This window comes from Pristis pectinata, chromosome 7, assembly GCF_009764475.1.
Source record: "Pristis pectinata isolate sPriPec2 chromosome 7, sPriPec2.1.pri, whole genome shotgun sequence".
In the NCBI taxonomy this organism is placed as follows: Eukaryota; Metazoa; Chordata; class Chondrichthyes; order Rhinopristiformes; family Pristidae; genus Pristis; species Pristis pectinata.
This window is the reverse complement of record NC_067411.1, coordinates 67,879,417-67,896,358: the sequence shown is the minus strand read 5'-3', so window position 1 is coordinate 67,896,358 and position 16,942 is coordinate 67,879,417. Positions and strand designations below refer to the sequence as shown.

At 40.4% G+C, this 16,942-nt stretch overlaps 1 protein-coding gene across 1 annotated transcript in view; it reads right to left on the bottom strand.

The window, feature by feature from the left end:
• Window positions 1-16,942, bottom strand: part of LOC127572671 (A disintegrin and metalloproteinase with thrombospondin motifs 19-like) — a 282,491-nt gene that overhangs the window by 60,198 nt on the left and 205,351 nt on the right. The window contains exon 16 of the mRNA XM_052020173.1: window positions 14,506-14,626. Within this exon, the coding sequence (XP_051876133.1) occupies window positions 14,506-14,626 (121 nt within the window). The remainder of the gene's footprint in view (window positions 1-14,505; window positions 14,627-16,942) is intronic.

Sequence of the window (16,942 nt, the reverse complement as noted above, 5' to 3'; positions counted from 1 at the left end):
ACACATTTAGAGTTGCATTGAGATTGTTGCGTTATTATTTTGAATATGCATTCTTGTACAAACCAATGTAACTATAGGAGTGGATAAAGTCTGAGCTGAAGGTTGGGATGGTCTATAGATACTTTTTGTGCTTTCAATTTGTTGATTGCATAAAGGAAATGTTAATTGTTGAGGAATGAACAGTATGTAGAGCTAAGTGTCATAGCTAATTTGTCACTTCTGTGGGTATTATCAGGAATCCAAAGCAATTAGTGTGAGGGAAAAGACCAATGATCCACATTTCTTGTCCTCTTCAACATCTCTAAGGCACCTTCTAATTTATTTTAACAAATTCCTCGCAGACATTTTCCCCTCCTTTCTTTTTGCAATATTTTACATGTATTATCTTTGTTTTTTCCATTGTTCCAAGCAGATGACTACTTGCTTAGTTTACAATTTTTATTCTTGTATATGCATTTATTAGGACCATTCAATCTTAATCTACAATGTATAATATAACAGTAACCTATAATACTTTCCAGTCAGCTTCTTTTAGTCCATTCTGCTTTCTTTTACATGTATATTTTACAACCATCCTTGGGAAGATTATTCTTATTTACACAAGTAATACCATTGGAAAAATTAGAAGAGATCTACTATAATGGATTTCTAGCCATTCAGCACCATATGATATTTCAGTTAAATTTTGTCATTTTGTCATTTTGTTATTAATTGTATCAAAATTAATCCCAAATTACTTGTCCATACATTTTCCCAGAAAGTGAGCAAATATAGTGCTTAGTAATCTGCCTGCATATGCAAATTTAAATAAGACATATTACAGGATGATTATGACAAAAATCTTTAAGTTCTGAAAGGATGGCACAGCATAAATAGGGAAGCACTTTAGTTCAGGTAACTGAATAGTCAAAGATGAGGGTGATGGATAACTTTAAATGAGGTCTAAAAGAGAGGAAATGAACGATGTTTACAGAGTTGTGATATCTCTAGTTCATTTCTAAGTTAGGTAATTGAAGGAGGTACCAAATAGAAAAAAGTTGTCTCAGTCATATTGGTCTTTATGTGAAAAGTTTGGGGGATAAATTTATGGACTTGATGTCTATGTCTGACCTTATACCTTGACCTCTCCTGACCTAGAATGTGCTGTTATTAGAGATATGTTAATTAGAAGCTAATTATATCCTATTTTAAGATCTTAATGCCGAATTCAGCAGTAATTGAGTGGAGCATGCACTGTTAATGCATTGTTGTGCCATCTTTGTCAAGGATATACTTCTACTTAAAATGCACTGGTGGGGTGGCAGAGATAATGTCATGCTCCTCATCTTTTGGTTCCTTCTAGGCATGTTCAGTGTTATCCTATGGGAAAGCATCTGCAATGGCAAGCAGGAGCAAGTCCCTCTTGACAATTCATTCTGAACTGCTTCTATTTTGGAAGCCATATAACTGAAGGTTGGGAGTTCTCACAGAAATGATTTCTTGTCACTAGCTTAATAATGCTAATAACTATTTTTATGAGGCTTCTGTGTTTTTTCCAAAGAACAAACTCAAGCCCTAAATTTTTCATTAATATGAAAGGTTTTCAGCTGGTAAAGGCAGTTGTCATTTTTGACCCTTATACATCTGCTTTGGTGGAGGCCACCAGATCACTTTAAGTTAACCATTAGCCGTGCCTCCAAAAATCCAGCAACAAAAGGTAAGACCTTTTTCATATTTGCTTTGCTTAATGAGTAGGCAGAGAAAACAGTTTGCAATTGGGATATGAAAATAGAGAAATATTTTCCTTTTATTCTTTGGTGTTTGTGAAAGACTTGGAGGCAATTAAAATGTTTCATATATTCATGTTAAAAATCTGCTTCTAGAAATAAATCCCTTATCATAGCACTATATATCATACAGAGTAATGACAGCGGATTATACTGTACCCTCCAAATTTATTCCTTGAAGTCAATGGAATGAATTTCAGAGTTGGAATACAACATGGTGATGCTACTAAATAGCCTGTTCAGCACTACTGACTGGGATTGAATTACCAGGCAATTATTCTTTAAAAATATATACTGTGACTCTAAATATAGACCATCATAAAAAATGCACTAGTGTGCTTGAAAATTTACTGCACCTTGACAGCTACAACCTTACATCAGTTTGTGCCTTGGGAAAATTACTTGCCAATTTTAAGTGCCTGCCATAAGTAAATAATGCCATTGAAAATTTCAAAGGAAACGCTATTAAAATAAAGCAGGAACACAATCATTGTTTCTCAGGGAGTTAATCAAGCAGTTCTGTTTAGAGTCTGTTTCTTTGTACTTTAACTACCATTTATTAACTTTGATAGACAGGTTCCGATGCACAATTACAGCCTTGTGTTTTCAGGAATGATAATGGTAATGGAGAGTTAAATTTTAATTATTTGTCAGAGGAAATGTTATGCAAAAGGTAGTGCCTCAACAGGTTACAAGAACAGAAATGAATATTCATGAGGTGACACGTTGATTGCATTGGCTGATTATGTGAGAATGTTGGCAATGAGAAAGTCCCTCACAGTTCAAAGGCAGAAAACAACCTGTGCTAATCTCCAAATCCTTTCCCTTGCTTTTATGTTCTTTGTGTAAGTAAAAGCAGAATGCTGCATAGGTGTTGCTTCAATGGGTACTGCTAGGGATCTATCTTTGGTCCTCTTATAATTAGCACCACCTTCAGCTGCCTCTAAATTGTCACACTCGCTGACATCAAATACTGGAGGGTCAAACATTTCTTCCAACTAACATTATCTTTTCCATTTGCTACTTCCTGCACCCCACCATAGGAAGCTTAGCCTTCAGTCATTTTGGACCATTATGTCTGCAGGAACTTCTCTAAATCTTTTGGCCTCTCCAATTATCTAATTTAAGTCTCCACCACAAACAACTGTCCCCATCAACCCAATCCCTGCCATCTTCCTGGCAACTGCCTGAGGTGGAATCACACTGTTTATGACCTGGTGAATACATGCACTACCTCACTAGGAATACCTGTCACTATCTCTGTAACACTGCTTGCCTGTGCCTCAACTCACTTGTTGCTGAAACAACCATCAATGATTTGTTACCTCTAGACTTAAAGCCCAGCACGTTTGGCCAGACTTCCTCCTATCTCCCTCCTTAAACTTAAACTTATCCAAATCTCTGCTGTCCATTTCCTAGATCATGTCATGTTCTATCCACCTATCGCCCCTGTTATTGACTGCGGATTAAGCAATGCATTGATTTCAACATCCTCAGCCCTGTTTTCAAATCGCAGTAACTTTACCTCCAATTTCTGTAACCTCCTTCAGCTGGACTAACCCGACCCCCCAGCCCCCAGTTTTGGTCTCTTGCTCATTTGTTTTTAGCCACTCCATGGTGGCTGTACTTTCAGCTGCCTATCCACCAAATTTCATAATTTTCACTGAAAGTTTCTCCACCTCAGGCTCCAAAACATTCCTACTTCTTTGGCCAAGTTTTTGGTCATCTGTCCCAATATCTCCTGATGTTATGGTGTCAAAAATCTGCTTGCTCACACTTCTGAGGTCTCCTACATTAAGACTGGTATACAAGTGCAAGATTGTTTGTTGTACATGCACTATAAAATCTGCCAACACCAATCCAACTCAAAAAAATGTTTGTGCATTTTACGCAAGTTTCAGTTTATAAATCATATTATCCACCATAAACTCTGTCTTAAAGTTTTCTAACTTCAAACAGTAACTGCTTTGTCTCTGCAGATCTCCTTCTCCTTAAGCACCGTTTTTAAAGTGCATTCTTACTACACTGGGGAACAATTTTTTAGTTTCAGGATCATTTCAGGCCTAACAAAGCTTTCATTATTGATACTGGTCACTTTTCATATCACTCATGTTTGTATTATGCACTGAGGTAGAAATTATTCTGTTGGGAATCCGGTCACTGCATTTATAACAAGCCAGACAGCAGGAATGGAACATCCCATCTGTGTTGCATTAAGAAGTATTTACCCTGAAGACTAATTTCTCACTCTGAACCCTGAAGGTTACGTTGCACATGTTCCACTTCATCAAACTTTGACCAGGTTGCTGTAATATATCATTCAAAATTTCAATTGATTAGCATACATTTAAAATTCTAACCACTTGGTTACAAAATATCTATTGAATAGGCTGTCCGGCTGCTACTACACATTCACAACTAAAGTTTAGTGAGGTGTGTTACAGCAGAAATGTGACCTGCTGAGAAGCACTATTAGTTTCCTTGTTCCACTCAGTTTCTGATGTATAACAACATGTTTCTTTATTTACTTAAATGACGCAATGTGCTTTATTGGAATGCAATCTGGTAAAAATTGACACCAAGCTAAGGAAGGAAGTAGACTTTTAAACATCATAAAGGAGGAGGGAATAGGTGGAGAAGTGGAGAATTCCACACCTCAGGGCCTAAATGATTGAAGGCAGAGCCACTAATGATGGGTTTCAGGAAGTGAGGGCTCGATAAGATACCAGTGTTCCAGGAAACCTGTGTTCTCAGAAAGCTTTAAGAGGTTACAGAGACAGTGGGATGAGATGGTTTCAGCAGGAAGGTGAGAATTTTAAAATCAAGTTTTGGTAGACTGGCAGCTAATGTAGATCGGTGAATACTGGGTAGAGGTTTAGTTATGAGTTAGGACATAGGCAACAATGCTTTCTTAGAGAATGTGAGGCCAGTTACGAGAGCAGTGGACATGAGGAAAGCATGGGTGTGTAGCATGATAAAAACAAATGTAGGCAGAAAATGGAGGGAAATTACATGTTATGAAAGTAATGACAGTTCAGACTGGTCAAGGATTTAAATTATTGCTCCACGAGATACATATAATTCCTTTTCACTTTGGACATATTGCAAAATTCTGTAATGCTCCCACTTCCAACATTGCAGCTGGAGAGGAAGCAGCATTTTTGCAAAAAACAGTGTACTTTCAAACATAAGCATTAGAGCAGGCAGACCACAGGAAAAAAAACCTGGGTCCTCTGTGGATTTTTAACAGCAATAATTTTACTGATATTTTATTGCCACCTTTTATAATGCACTTAATAATAAATTGCTGACTGGTAGTGCAACTTATTCATCTTTTGACTGTTTTCTGAAAAGTGGATGTAAGAGAATTTGACCAAGTAATTGGTGAAATGAATTCATGTCAACCTAATATTTGTCTCTCACAGGCATTAATTAATCCACTGAAAAAGATTTCAATACTCACAGACACATAGGGTTCAAGGAAAGGGAAATTCAAAGATTAAAAGATCAAAGTTTAAAAGTGTCAAACCATATACTTAATAGTGTTAGTGCATCAGTATGAAGCCCAATTTCATGAGTAGTTAGCATCAGTTCAAGTTAGCTTGCTCTGGTTAAAGCAAGCCCATTTTTCTTTAAGGGGAGGTGTGTTCAGGCTGCAGGCAGGTAATAGAAGTTATTCCAAAGATCAGTACAGTTTGCTGGAAGAAATGGCACAAGACAGGGAAAGGTATGTTCCAGGACTTTCTGATGGGGAGTTGGAAGCTTCATTTGATGAGTAGGAGTAGCGATGAGATCCCATCTACCCTCAGGGGCAAGGGAGCCCTTTGGATACAAACTGAAAAAGCAGTGGTGTGAGACAGCAGTGGAGTTAAATGCATGTGTAATTCCAAGGAGCTTAATACAGCACTACAAAACTCCAAAATGTGTGGGTCAAGAGTAGTGACTGCATCTTCAATATTTGAATCCCACCAAAAACATCACTCATTTGAGATGAGATTCCCATCAATCACCAGTCCAGATGAAGAGTCTTGACCCGAAATATCGACTATCCATTTCCCTCCACAGACGCAGCGTGACCTGCTGAGTTCCGCCAGCAGCTCATTTATTTTGCTGACATCAGTCACCAACCAACTACCTCAGTCAATCAGGTGACAGAGGCAACTGTTACGGATTAGGTTGCTATTTGGTGACTGTCCCTTTACAATATAGTACAGTAGAGTAGTGTGTGTGTGGTGTCATCACGGCAACAAGATAACAACGTGCTAATGTTTGTTCAGGGAGTCAGTCAGAAAGAGAGAGAGACAGGGAGAGAGAGACACTGACTGCTGGTCTCTGTATCGATGGATGAAGAACGATAACCGTGTCTGTCACTACAATCCAGGTATGGATTTTGAGTGATCCAGTAGAGTCCACTTTGTCGTTAACCTGTAGAAGGAAACAGGTATTTCTGTGGATGGCCACATCTCGAATGCCTTTCGGGGTGGCAGATACTTCGGAACAAAGCAATGGAGATCATCAGTGATTGAGGTGCCGTATGGGTTCCATCATGGAACATTCTCTCTACATTTTCTCTTCAGTCAACGGTGGTTTTGCAAAAGCCTTTGCTCACGTCTCACCTTATGACTTGCTGAACTGAACTTTGAGACTTATTCCTGGACTTGGAGTTTGGAAATTTGCCACACACACACACTTTGAGTTTAGTTTTGGGAATTATATTTGATATCTAACATTTTTAACTTTTCTTATTATTACAAGTAGTTATTAATAAAATAGTTTCTAACACTTATGCTGGTACGTAACAAAATATATCTCTGTCCCACCTACACTCCTATGCCAATGACTATTGAGCTGTACACTCAAATCTCACAGCATGCTGAAACTGTCAACAAACCATGACACTTAGATCAATCAAGCACATTCCATAACACTCACTAGCATTGTTTCTCTCTGGTACGGCATAATTATAGACAGCAGCAGCAAACCAGCAGGTGACATGTGCTGCTGCATCGCCATACACAGCTGGAGGAGAGTTCAAATTGGTATCCACAACTGCAGCAGCCATGTCAGAATCAGTGGCCATCAGTGGAACCGAGACTACTGAAAGTAGTGGAAAATACTCTTCCTCAGATCCTGGGTCCCCATCATCCCACTATTTCTTCTGATTTGTAAGCTGCAGATGTTACAAGTATGCATTTCCTACAGATGCACTGTTGGAAGTATCCTGACTGGTTTACATGGACTGGTATGGCAATTCCAACATACAGAAATGCAAGAGGCTGCAGAGAGTTGTGGACACAGCCCAGTCCATCACGGGCACCGCCCTCTCCAACACTGAAAATATTTACATGAGGTGCTTCCTCGAGAAGGCGGCATCTATCATCAAGGATCCCCAATGTCTGGGTCATGCCCTCTTCCTACTGCTACCATCAGGCAGGAGGTGCAGAAGCCTGAGATCCTACACCACCAGGTTCAGGAACAGCTAATTTCCTACAACCATCAGGTTTTAGAACCTAGCTGCACAACCCCTAACCCGACCTCAGCAATGGAATATTACGGACCACCTCTTGCACTACCATGGACTTGCCTCTGATTGTGTCTTTGTTTTTATTTTGTACTGGGGTCTTGTTTTTGAACAGTCTTTTGTTTCACGGCATGGTATAATTTTTACATTTAATTTATGTATAATTTATATTCCGTGTGTTGTCTGTACTATGTATCTGTGATGCTGCTGCAAGCAAGCTTTTCATTGTACTGAACCTCACCGTACTTGTGCACATGACAATAAACTCAACTCAACTTGATCTCCACATTCCCATCCCCACAACATCATCCTTGCAGCTTTCTCCTTACAAAGCAGTCAACAACTCTAACCTGGCTAGTTGGTTAAACATCCAGAAAGTGAAGATGAAGGCAAACTGTTATGTAATTTGATACTTGCAGTCAACAGCACAAAGAAGTTTTGCAAAGGCATTAGCTTGGGAGTGGGATCTTTGCATGGAGAGTCATTGGCACAGGAGAAAGCAGAGCCCAAGTGTCAGCTCCCCCGAGCAGGTTGTATGTGAATTCTGCTGCAAAAAGATCAGCTGAGGACTTCAGTGGGGCAGCCTGCAGAAGGCGGCTAATGCATCCATTCAACAGAATGCTTGATGAATTTAAAACCCTGTCAATCTGCATTGTCAAGGAACATGTGCAAAATGTCAAGGAGCACAGGGGAATCCAACATCAACCTCAGAGGCTTTTGTGTGAGACATTGTCACCTCTTCCATGAAAGGATGGGCTCTAACTCCATCTCAACATTTGCATAGAAATTGGACTGGGCCTTTAATGGATGTGTGAAGACATCATTGCAGTTAACACTGATGTCAAATCAGGTGTCCTGCAAAAGCATTCATGAAATTGGCCAAAATCAAGTCTGGAATAGTGCTAGGGTGTTTTATAATAGTTTTCGATGCTATGCTGTGCACTGATTCAAGGACGGATGAATTGATCACCACAGAGACAGCAGTCCAGACGAGTGTGTCTGGAAGTCTTCCCACAGAATGTCACATATCTCTTTAAAAACCTGAGCCTGCAAATGCATTGTTAATTGGAAAGGTCCAGAGAGGATGCGCTGTCTCTGAAGACTATGGGGTAGGCTCTTCACTGATGGCATGCCTTTGATTTCTGTCCCTATGTTCCTGACCCACACTGAGTGGCCAGCAATGCACAACAGACACCTCCAATGTTAAGTACCACCAACAGCGTCAACCTGTGAGGCACCAATTGAATCAGCACCTCAGCAGGAAAATGCTGACTGTTAGTTTAAACACTCTAAGCACTTTGGGTGGTGCCTGAGCAGCCGGCAGTCAGTTCTGAACCTACTTTGTTCGCTCCTTTAATATCAGCAGAGTGCCCTTTTAAGCAGCAAGAAAAGCAACAAGCTGGAGTGATGGGATCCTCATTCAACTGCGACTTTCTACGATGGTCATAGTACAGAGCTTTGAACTGCAACTTGTATTGGTGGAAATGGAAATGGATGTTGTGCAAAAAGGGAAGTCATTGGGTGTACTTCTGACACTGGAAAAAGGTCAGGCAGGCTGGCTTGAATCTTGATTAGAAGTGCCCAGTCCAACTTCATTATTGATTCAATTTTACTCCTGTTTACTCCAATTTACTCAGATCAAAATTGAATTGGGTTAATTTTGCGGACACACGAGAGACTGCAGATGCTGGAATCTGGAGCAACAAACAATCTGCTGGAGGAACTCAGTGGGTTGAGCAGCAACTGTGGGGGTGGGGGGGGGGAAGGAATTGTTAATGTTTTGGGTCAAAACACTGCCTCAGGATAGCAGTTAATGAGTTAATTTTGTGTCGTTTTTCAGTTTGTCAACATGCTCAAATGGATGCTGTGATGGTTAACAACAGAGGCTCAGGTTTGAACTGCTGTCGGATAGAAAACCAGTGTTGCACTCTGATGTTTTGGAGCCTGATTTCCCAGCCAGGAAGGGGTTCTTACTCATCCTTTTAAACAGATGAGGGAGGTTGGAGATGAGGGATGTCCCTCTTGCTGTTAAATGCTGGCTTCTCTGTGCAAGTCAAACACAGGACATTCACTACAGTTTGATGTCAAGTTGGTGTTGCACGCTAACTGATGTAATGATCTGCCTGCTCTGCATGCCTCTGGTTCGTGACAGTCCCAAGCATCCCAATGGCCTTCCGAGGTGGCGCAATACTTGCTCAAACATTGCACATCAAATGAATATGAATCAACACCTGTGTTTTCCAAACGACCCAGCTGAATTTTGCAGCCCTTTTTGTACATTTTCTTTTCCCTCTCTAAGTCCTGTTTGCCTTACCCCCAATCTCCATTTCTGTTTAAGGTCAACCTTCCTTTCGATTATTATAGGGCAATCATCAACTTCTGCCCAAAATGGAGCAGTCAAAACCAGTACCATCTCAAATCACCTTTGCCTGGATCCCACACTCACATACCCAGGAGGTCTGCCCAGATATTTAAGATATTTATTTATCAGTCACATGTACATTGAAACATAGTGAAATGCACCTTTTTGCGTTACTGAGAATGTGCTGGGGACAGCCCGCAAGTGTCTCCACTCTTCCAGTGGCAACATGGCATGCCCGCAGCTCCTAACCTGTATGTGTTTGGAATGTGGGAGGAAACCGGAGCACCCGGAGGAAACCCACGCAGACACAGGGAGAACGTACAAACTCCTTACAGACAGCGGCAGGAATTGAACCCGGGTCGCTGGCGCTGTAATAGTGTTACGCTACCACTACACTACTGTGCCTGGGAAGGGATGCTACACTACTGTGCCTAGGAAGGGATGCTGGCAATGGCAGAGATATCTGAGAAGGACTGGCACTGGAGTCATCAGAGATGGCTGGGGGGTAGGGGGAAGTCTCACAAAGACTGGTACCAGATTCTTCAGGGTCTGCACTAGTCCTTGCTGAGTTTTATTTTTGTGGACCCTCTTGATTCCATAAAGTAATATGAAGTATTTCCTTAGCTGTTAATGACAATTGGTTGTGCTGCACAACACTTAGTGCTAATAGCTGCTACATGGGCAAATGTATCCTTTTACCTGACCAGCGGTGTGCCGCAGGGATTGGTGCTGGGTCCACTGTTGTTGATTTATATTAATGATTTGAGTGAGAATGTAGTTGGTATGGTTAATAAGTTTGCGAATGACACTAAAATGGGTGGTAAAATGGAGAGTGAGGAAGGTTATTTAAGATTACGATGGGACCTTGATCAGGTGAACCAGTGGGCCAAGGAATGGCAGATGGAGTTTAATTCAGATAAATACAAGGTGTTGCACTTTGGTAAGACAGTCCAGGGCAGGACATACACAGTAAATGGTAGGGCCCTGGGAGTACTGTAGGACAAAGAGACCTGGGGGTACTGGTCCACGATTCCTTGAAAATGGTGACACCAGTTGAGAGAGTGGTGAAAAAGACGTTTGGCATTCATGCCTTCATCAGGCAGGATATTGAGTACAGGAGTTGGGACATCATGTTACAGCTGTACAAGAGTTGGTGAGGCCACATTTGGAGTACTGCATACAATTCTGGTCACCCTGCCAGAGGAAGGATGTCATAAAACTAGAAAGGGTGCAAAAAAGATTTACTAGGATGTTCCTGGTAATGGAAGGTTTGAGTTATAAGGAGAGACTGGAAAGGCCAGGACATTTTTCCCTGGAGTGTAGGAGGTCGATGGATGACCACATAGATGTTTATAAAATCATGAGGGCGCATAGATAAGGTGAATAGCCACAGTCTTTTCCCCAGCGTAAGGGAGTCCAAAGCTAGAAGACACAGATTTAAAGTGAGAGGGGAAAGATTTAAAATAAAAGGGACCTGAGGGGCAACTTTTTCCACACAGAGGGTGTTGTAGAGGTGGGTCTAATTATGACATCTAAACAATATTTGGACTGGCACATGGATAGGAAAGGTTTAGAGGGATATAGGCCAGACGCAGGCAAATGGGACTAGCTCAACAAGGGAACTTGGTTGGCATGGACTAGTTGGGCCAAAGGGCCTGTTTCCATGCCATATAATTCTATGACCATTTTCAACTCCTAGTCATTGGACAGCAGATAACAGATGATAAAAAGGGTACAACTATGCCAATGAACCCTTACTCTTCCAATGAAGAATGCTACAGCAACATTAATTGTTCAAATTCCTTTCCGTGCCATTTTGACATACCTGTTATCACTTATTTTAAAACAAGCCATTAAAATTATGTTAATGTGTCCATATAAATTCAGTTGAGATAAATGTTAGGCCCCACAAAAAATGTTCCCTGTTTTAAACAAAGTAGTTGGTGTTTTCAAATGGAGAGTGTTGCCTGGAGACTTAGATCTGTTAAGTCTTCAGGCAACAAATAAACCTTCATGAAACATTTTCCATCACAACTACCAAACAGGTGAACAGGTGGACCACATATTTCCAGAAGCAGCACATTTTGACCTGGCTGAGTCATTAGACCTGTCAGTCGAGTTTCAGATGGAATATGAAGAAGTCAAGGAGTTTTAACTGTATTTTATTAACTCCTTTTAATGAGGTACAGGGTAAAATCCCTGTCCGCACATCATTCTGACTAACTGTCTTGGCTTCCAGTCAGGTGGGTCTGAGAAGATTGGTAATGAGTCTGCAGCTGCAGCTGGTAGCTGAGAGAGGGCATAATCCCAGGGAGTTAAGGGATCTGATCTGTGATTCCCAGCCTGGGGTGGAGAGTGTGGTGAGGATGTGAATCATGAAAATATGGGATGCCTGAAGGGCAAGTATTTTTGAGTCATAGATAGTGTGGTAAATGATATGACCTACCCCCCTCCCCATACTGATGGAAGTAACTCAGTGTGCAGTGCAAATTGCACAGCTAGAATCAGTTCTGTGCAAGCGAATGACAAGTTGCTAACTTTAATGAGAACGGGCAGCTTAGGCTCCTTTCCCTGACCTTTAAAACAAATCCATACCAAGTGTAAGACCTTCCTTTTAAGTCCAACCCAATCACTTTTGAATTTGGCTTGAAATGGTGGTGATGTGAGATTTCTTGCCAGAGATAATTTTCTTCAAGACTTTAATATACCTGGAAATCAATTCTCATCCTCATCCTAATTTTTAAGTATGTACTTCAAAAACATAAGAAATAAATCTTTCAATTTCTGTGCATGGTGCTCTGAATTGGTAATTAGCCAAGTTGTCTGTACTTGCTACATCCAGGGGCAGCATAAACCACCTCAACATCTTTCCCATGTCTTAAACCTTTTTATTTAAAAAATATGGTCTTTACAGTAAATGCATACACAGTACATTGTGAGAAATGCAGCAAGGTTAGCAAATAGTGCCACAACTTCTAAAATATCAAATATAAAATAGTTTTCAAATATAATCCAATAGTTTGCATGCTCCAGTGTTTCCCTTAATATTACAATAGCTCAGTGTTTCAGATAAAAATCATAAGAGGCTCTCATTTTGATAAAGAAATGTAATTGGAAAGTGAGACATGAAGTAATGATTTTCAGTTAATCATTAAGCAAGATATCCTCAAAGAACTTGATTTAAACTTGGTGGTGAATAAATATAAATCAAAACTAGTTTACAAATTTAATAGTATTATGTTTTGAATATGTATGGAAAGTTCCTTCTGGTGATCTTAACTGATTGTATTGCATTTCCAAACCAGCATGGTGGCCACATTTGTACTTCTTGGCTAAATAGTTGATGTTTAGTTCCTCAAACTTATTTTCAGATTTTTTGTTCACAGGTACGTATCAGCTATAATGGTCTCAAGCTCAGGTAACCTAATACTATAAGCAGGATGATGAAAGCTTATTTTGAAAATATTGCATTGACAATGAAGTGACACTTCATTGTTAATTGTTATGGTAGCAATTCCACTATCGAGATCTGCAATCTATTGTGATTCCAGTTAGATGACATAGTTACTTTAATGAATGCATTGATTTAAAGTGTAGTTATACTTCCAGAGTTGCATTTCTGTGAAGTGTGAGGATCCGGTAGAAGACATTCACAATTATGTATAAAACAAATAAATGTAAAATATGTACTAGGTTTAAGGGCTTCATGACAGTCGATCAGCTCTAAACTGACAAATTAGTAACTCAATGACCACTCTTATCTGAACTCCTGTACCATATAACTAAATATTCTTATTAATAGTATGTACGTTTTACATGTCACGGAGTAGTAATATCTTCCTGGTTAAACACTGAAAAGACCAGATGCATTGTCTCCTCCCACCACATTTTCTGTTCCATGACCACTGATGCCATTCTGGCCACGATCTCAAGCTGAATTAGACCTTGAGTTGAGCCTTCAACCCCTCTCTATTATATTGCTGGGATTTTCTTCTTTAGCTTCTTTAACGTCCCATGACCTTTTGCCTTGCCTCAGTTTAGCTGTTGCTAAAACCCTTAACTATGTACCTGGAGTACTGTGTACAGTTATCTTACCCAAGATTTGGATTAGTTTATTGTCATGCACACCAATAAAATTCCTTGCTCACGTGAAGCTCACAGAGTAAGCAGTATGCATGGTAGTAATACATTCTGTGCAAAATCACAGAATGGCACCAAGACAGTAGTGCAATATGAAGAAGTGCAAAAAGAAATGCTAAAGTGACAATAACGGAATAGCCTAGAGAGGCAGAATTAAAAGTCCAGGAATGTGGCAGCACCACCAGGAAGGGGATGTGAATAAGGTGATTGGTTCAGAAGTCTGACAGCAGTGGGGAAGAAGCTGTTCTTGACTCTGGTCATCCAGGCTTTCAAGCTCCTTCTCCCAGAAGGTAGAAGAGAAAAAGGGAATGGCCCAGGGTGGCAGGCATTCTTGATGATTCTATTAGTCTTCCTGAAGCAATGCTCCCTGAAGAGGGACTGAATGGAAGTGATGAGCCTATAGGATACAAATGTTACTTTGGGAGTGCAGACTACTTCCAAGGATGAGAAGAGATTGAACTGACTGGGACCATTTTTTTTAAAAAGAGTTCAGAAGGAATTGCATCACGACTTATAGGGCTTGGCAAGCTAGATGCAAGGAGGATGTTTCCCCTCACTAAGAAGTCTAGAACCAGAGAGCACAGTTTGGGAATGAGAGGAACAATTTTGGACTGAGGTGCCCAATGCATAGAAATCTTCTGTGCGATGGTAATTCACATCAGGAAAGACTTAATAGCCCAGAAATATGTAAAGTTCACAGAAATAAGCCAACTTACCTGCTCCTCTGGTGTGATTAAAGTCTCCTTTGATGACTTTACATGATCTTCCATTCCCATTACAAACACCACAATGATCTTCTCTGGCAGAGGATCCTAATATATCATCACAGCCAATTTTCTGCAAAAAACAGCATACTCTTGTTGAATTACAGATAATTACTCTCTTTTGACACATTACTGTTTGTATTACACTTGCAGATAATATGCACAGAGGACCTCTGGAGTGAATGTAACCTTGCCCACTCAGTAGGAATTGATCAGGCAGCTGGCTAAAATAGTACTGGAGATCTACCCACTGAGGTCCCAATCCTCCCCATTAGTTTTCCCTTTCAACTTAATTTTCTGAGTTGGTAGGAAGGACATTTGCTGTAACAGCAGCTTCCTCTTTAAATATTGAAACTGGATTCCAATTACAATCCTTGGGGTGACAGGAACAGCAGGAGCCAAAGAGATAATTCTCCTAACATTATTGTACTTTTCTTGAACAACCAGGAGGACCAAATATCGCACTCTGAGCTCCAGAGAGAAATTAATTCCTTGGGGTTATGTGAGTGTCAGGGATTTTCCTCATGCCACCTGTAATTTTACTCCTACCCAAAACCGCCTGCAACTTCCTGCCTTAGTTTGATTTTTGTCCTGCCCGTTGCTATTGTTCAGTACCAGGTTAAAATTCAGCTTTACCACATTCAATACTATTGGGCTGTACTAGCTATCACCAGGGTTAATCATTCCTGAACATGAGACTTCAGCTGAACAGGAAGATGTATCAAAGTGTTCAGCGGCAAGTTCAGTACAACTGGAGAGGAGGTAGGACTATTCACTTTGCCTATCTGAATCTTGAGAACTTCAAGTTTGCCATGAAATCTCATGCTATCTTTTTGCTATGAAAACTTAAAGGGCTTTGGGAATTATGCATTGGGCCTGGGGAAAGGGATGTCTCATTTCCTGGTTTCTTCTTGAGCATACAGTAGGACATACAAAATGTGGTTAGACTGGCACAAGTTCCATGGGAGCTCTGCCCAGATTTGTTACAAGACGGCACACTTACTGTGGCTAAAAACTAGAACTACTCAAGCCTGCAAGCTGTGGGATGTCTTGCTCTCCTGGCAGCAAGCTGAGCTGGCAAAGGGCTGATCTACAGACATGGCTCCTGAACCACGTAAAACTTGGTTCCAGAGGACACTCCAAACTGTTCGCAGCTGTGTTTTTTTTTAAACAACCTTCTCCTGGTAGTTATCTGCAAGGGCTGGGTGGAATTTATGAAAACTTAAAAACAAGATTTACCTGCACCACAACTAATTCATGAAGTAAGACTTTTAAAGAAACAATTAAGGTACTTACAACTTGCAAAATCACAAACTGAATGGTACTGGTTTATAATAAAATGTAGACATTTTCTACAAAGAAAGAAAAGGGGAGCTTTATACCTTGTAAGCAGTTTCAGTTTTGGGTGCTATGGCAGCTTGGCCACAAAAATGCACTTAAAATGACATGGTAATTTTCTAAATGGTTCTAATTGGCTCAAACCAATTTGCATAATCACAAACATTAAATCTATTGTGAGTGAACACTATAGGACAGTTTTCTTCCTTTGAAAACTAGAAGTTAAAAATCTAAGATAAAACTAGAAAATGTAGGAGACACCCGGTAGGTAGGAAAGGAAGAGAAAGAAATAGAGTTAATTGACCAGATAGTTCTGGTCATTGGTAAATATCAGCCATTGAATGTGCACTAGGTCTAGCACTTTGGTGCACATGTTAAAAAAGGACTTATTGCCACTGGCTTCCCAAGGGGTCTGGGACAGTAGCCCAGTCTTACTGGAATTGAATCACCTCACGGATCCTGCACAACATCTACGACTCCCTTGATTTCAATGGGGATTACAATGCAAAGATATAGGGGCAGAGGGGAAGGCAGGTTACCTCACTTAATTATTTTGCTCTTTTTTATGTTTTTACATCTGTTTATGGTTAATGTTACTTTTTAAATTTTATAAAAATGTTTAATAATTATTATTTTTTAATTTACTTCAATTTTAATTGTTTTAAATCCTTCTAAATACCAGTGATACTTAAAAAAAAGTGAAAGATCAACTCTTCTTAGGCAGTCCTGTGGGATTGAGGACGACTTGCCTTCCCTTCATTGCGGAGAAAGATTCAGATCTGCTACTGTTGGGACTGTCCATGAGGGTTCTGACATTCCAGGTCCTGATTCTCATTGACAACTGCAAGTTGCCAATGCTTGATCTTTTTTTGAATACATGTTGTGCACCAACTGCCACATGGATTTGACTGAGAGAGATCTTGAACCTGTGGCAAGGGTTCTTGGAAGACCAGGGACCACAAAGGTCAATTACAGCTCCTACAGCTGGCAAAGCTCTGCTGGCTGCTAAAGGCTGTCAGTGACAGTTTGGGGGCAGGGCTTTCTCAATGCT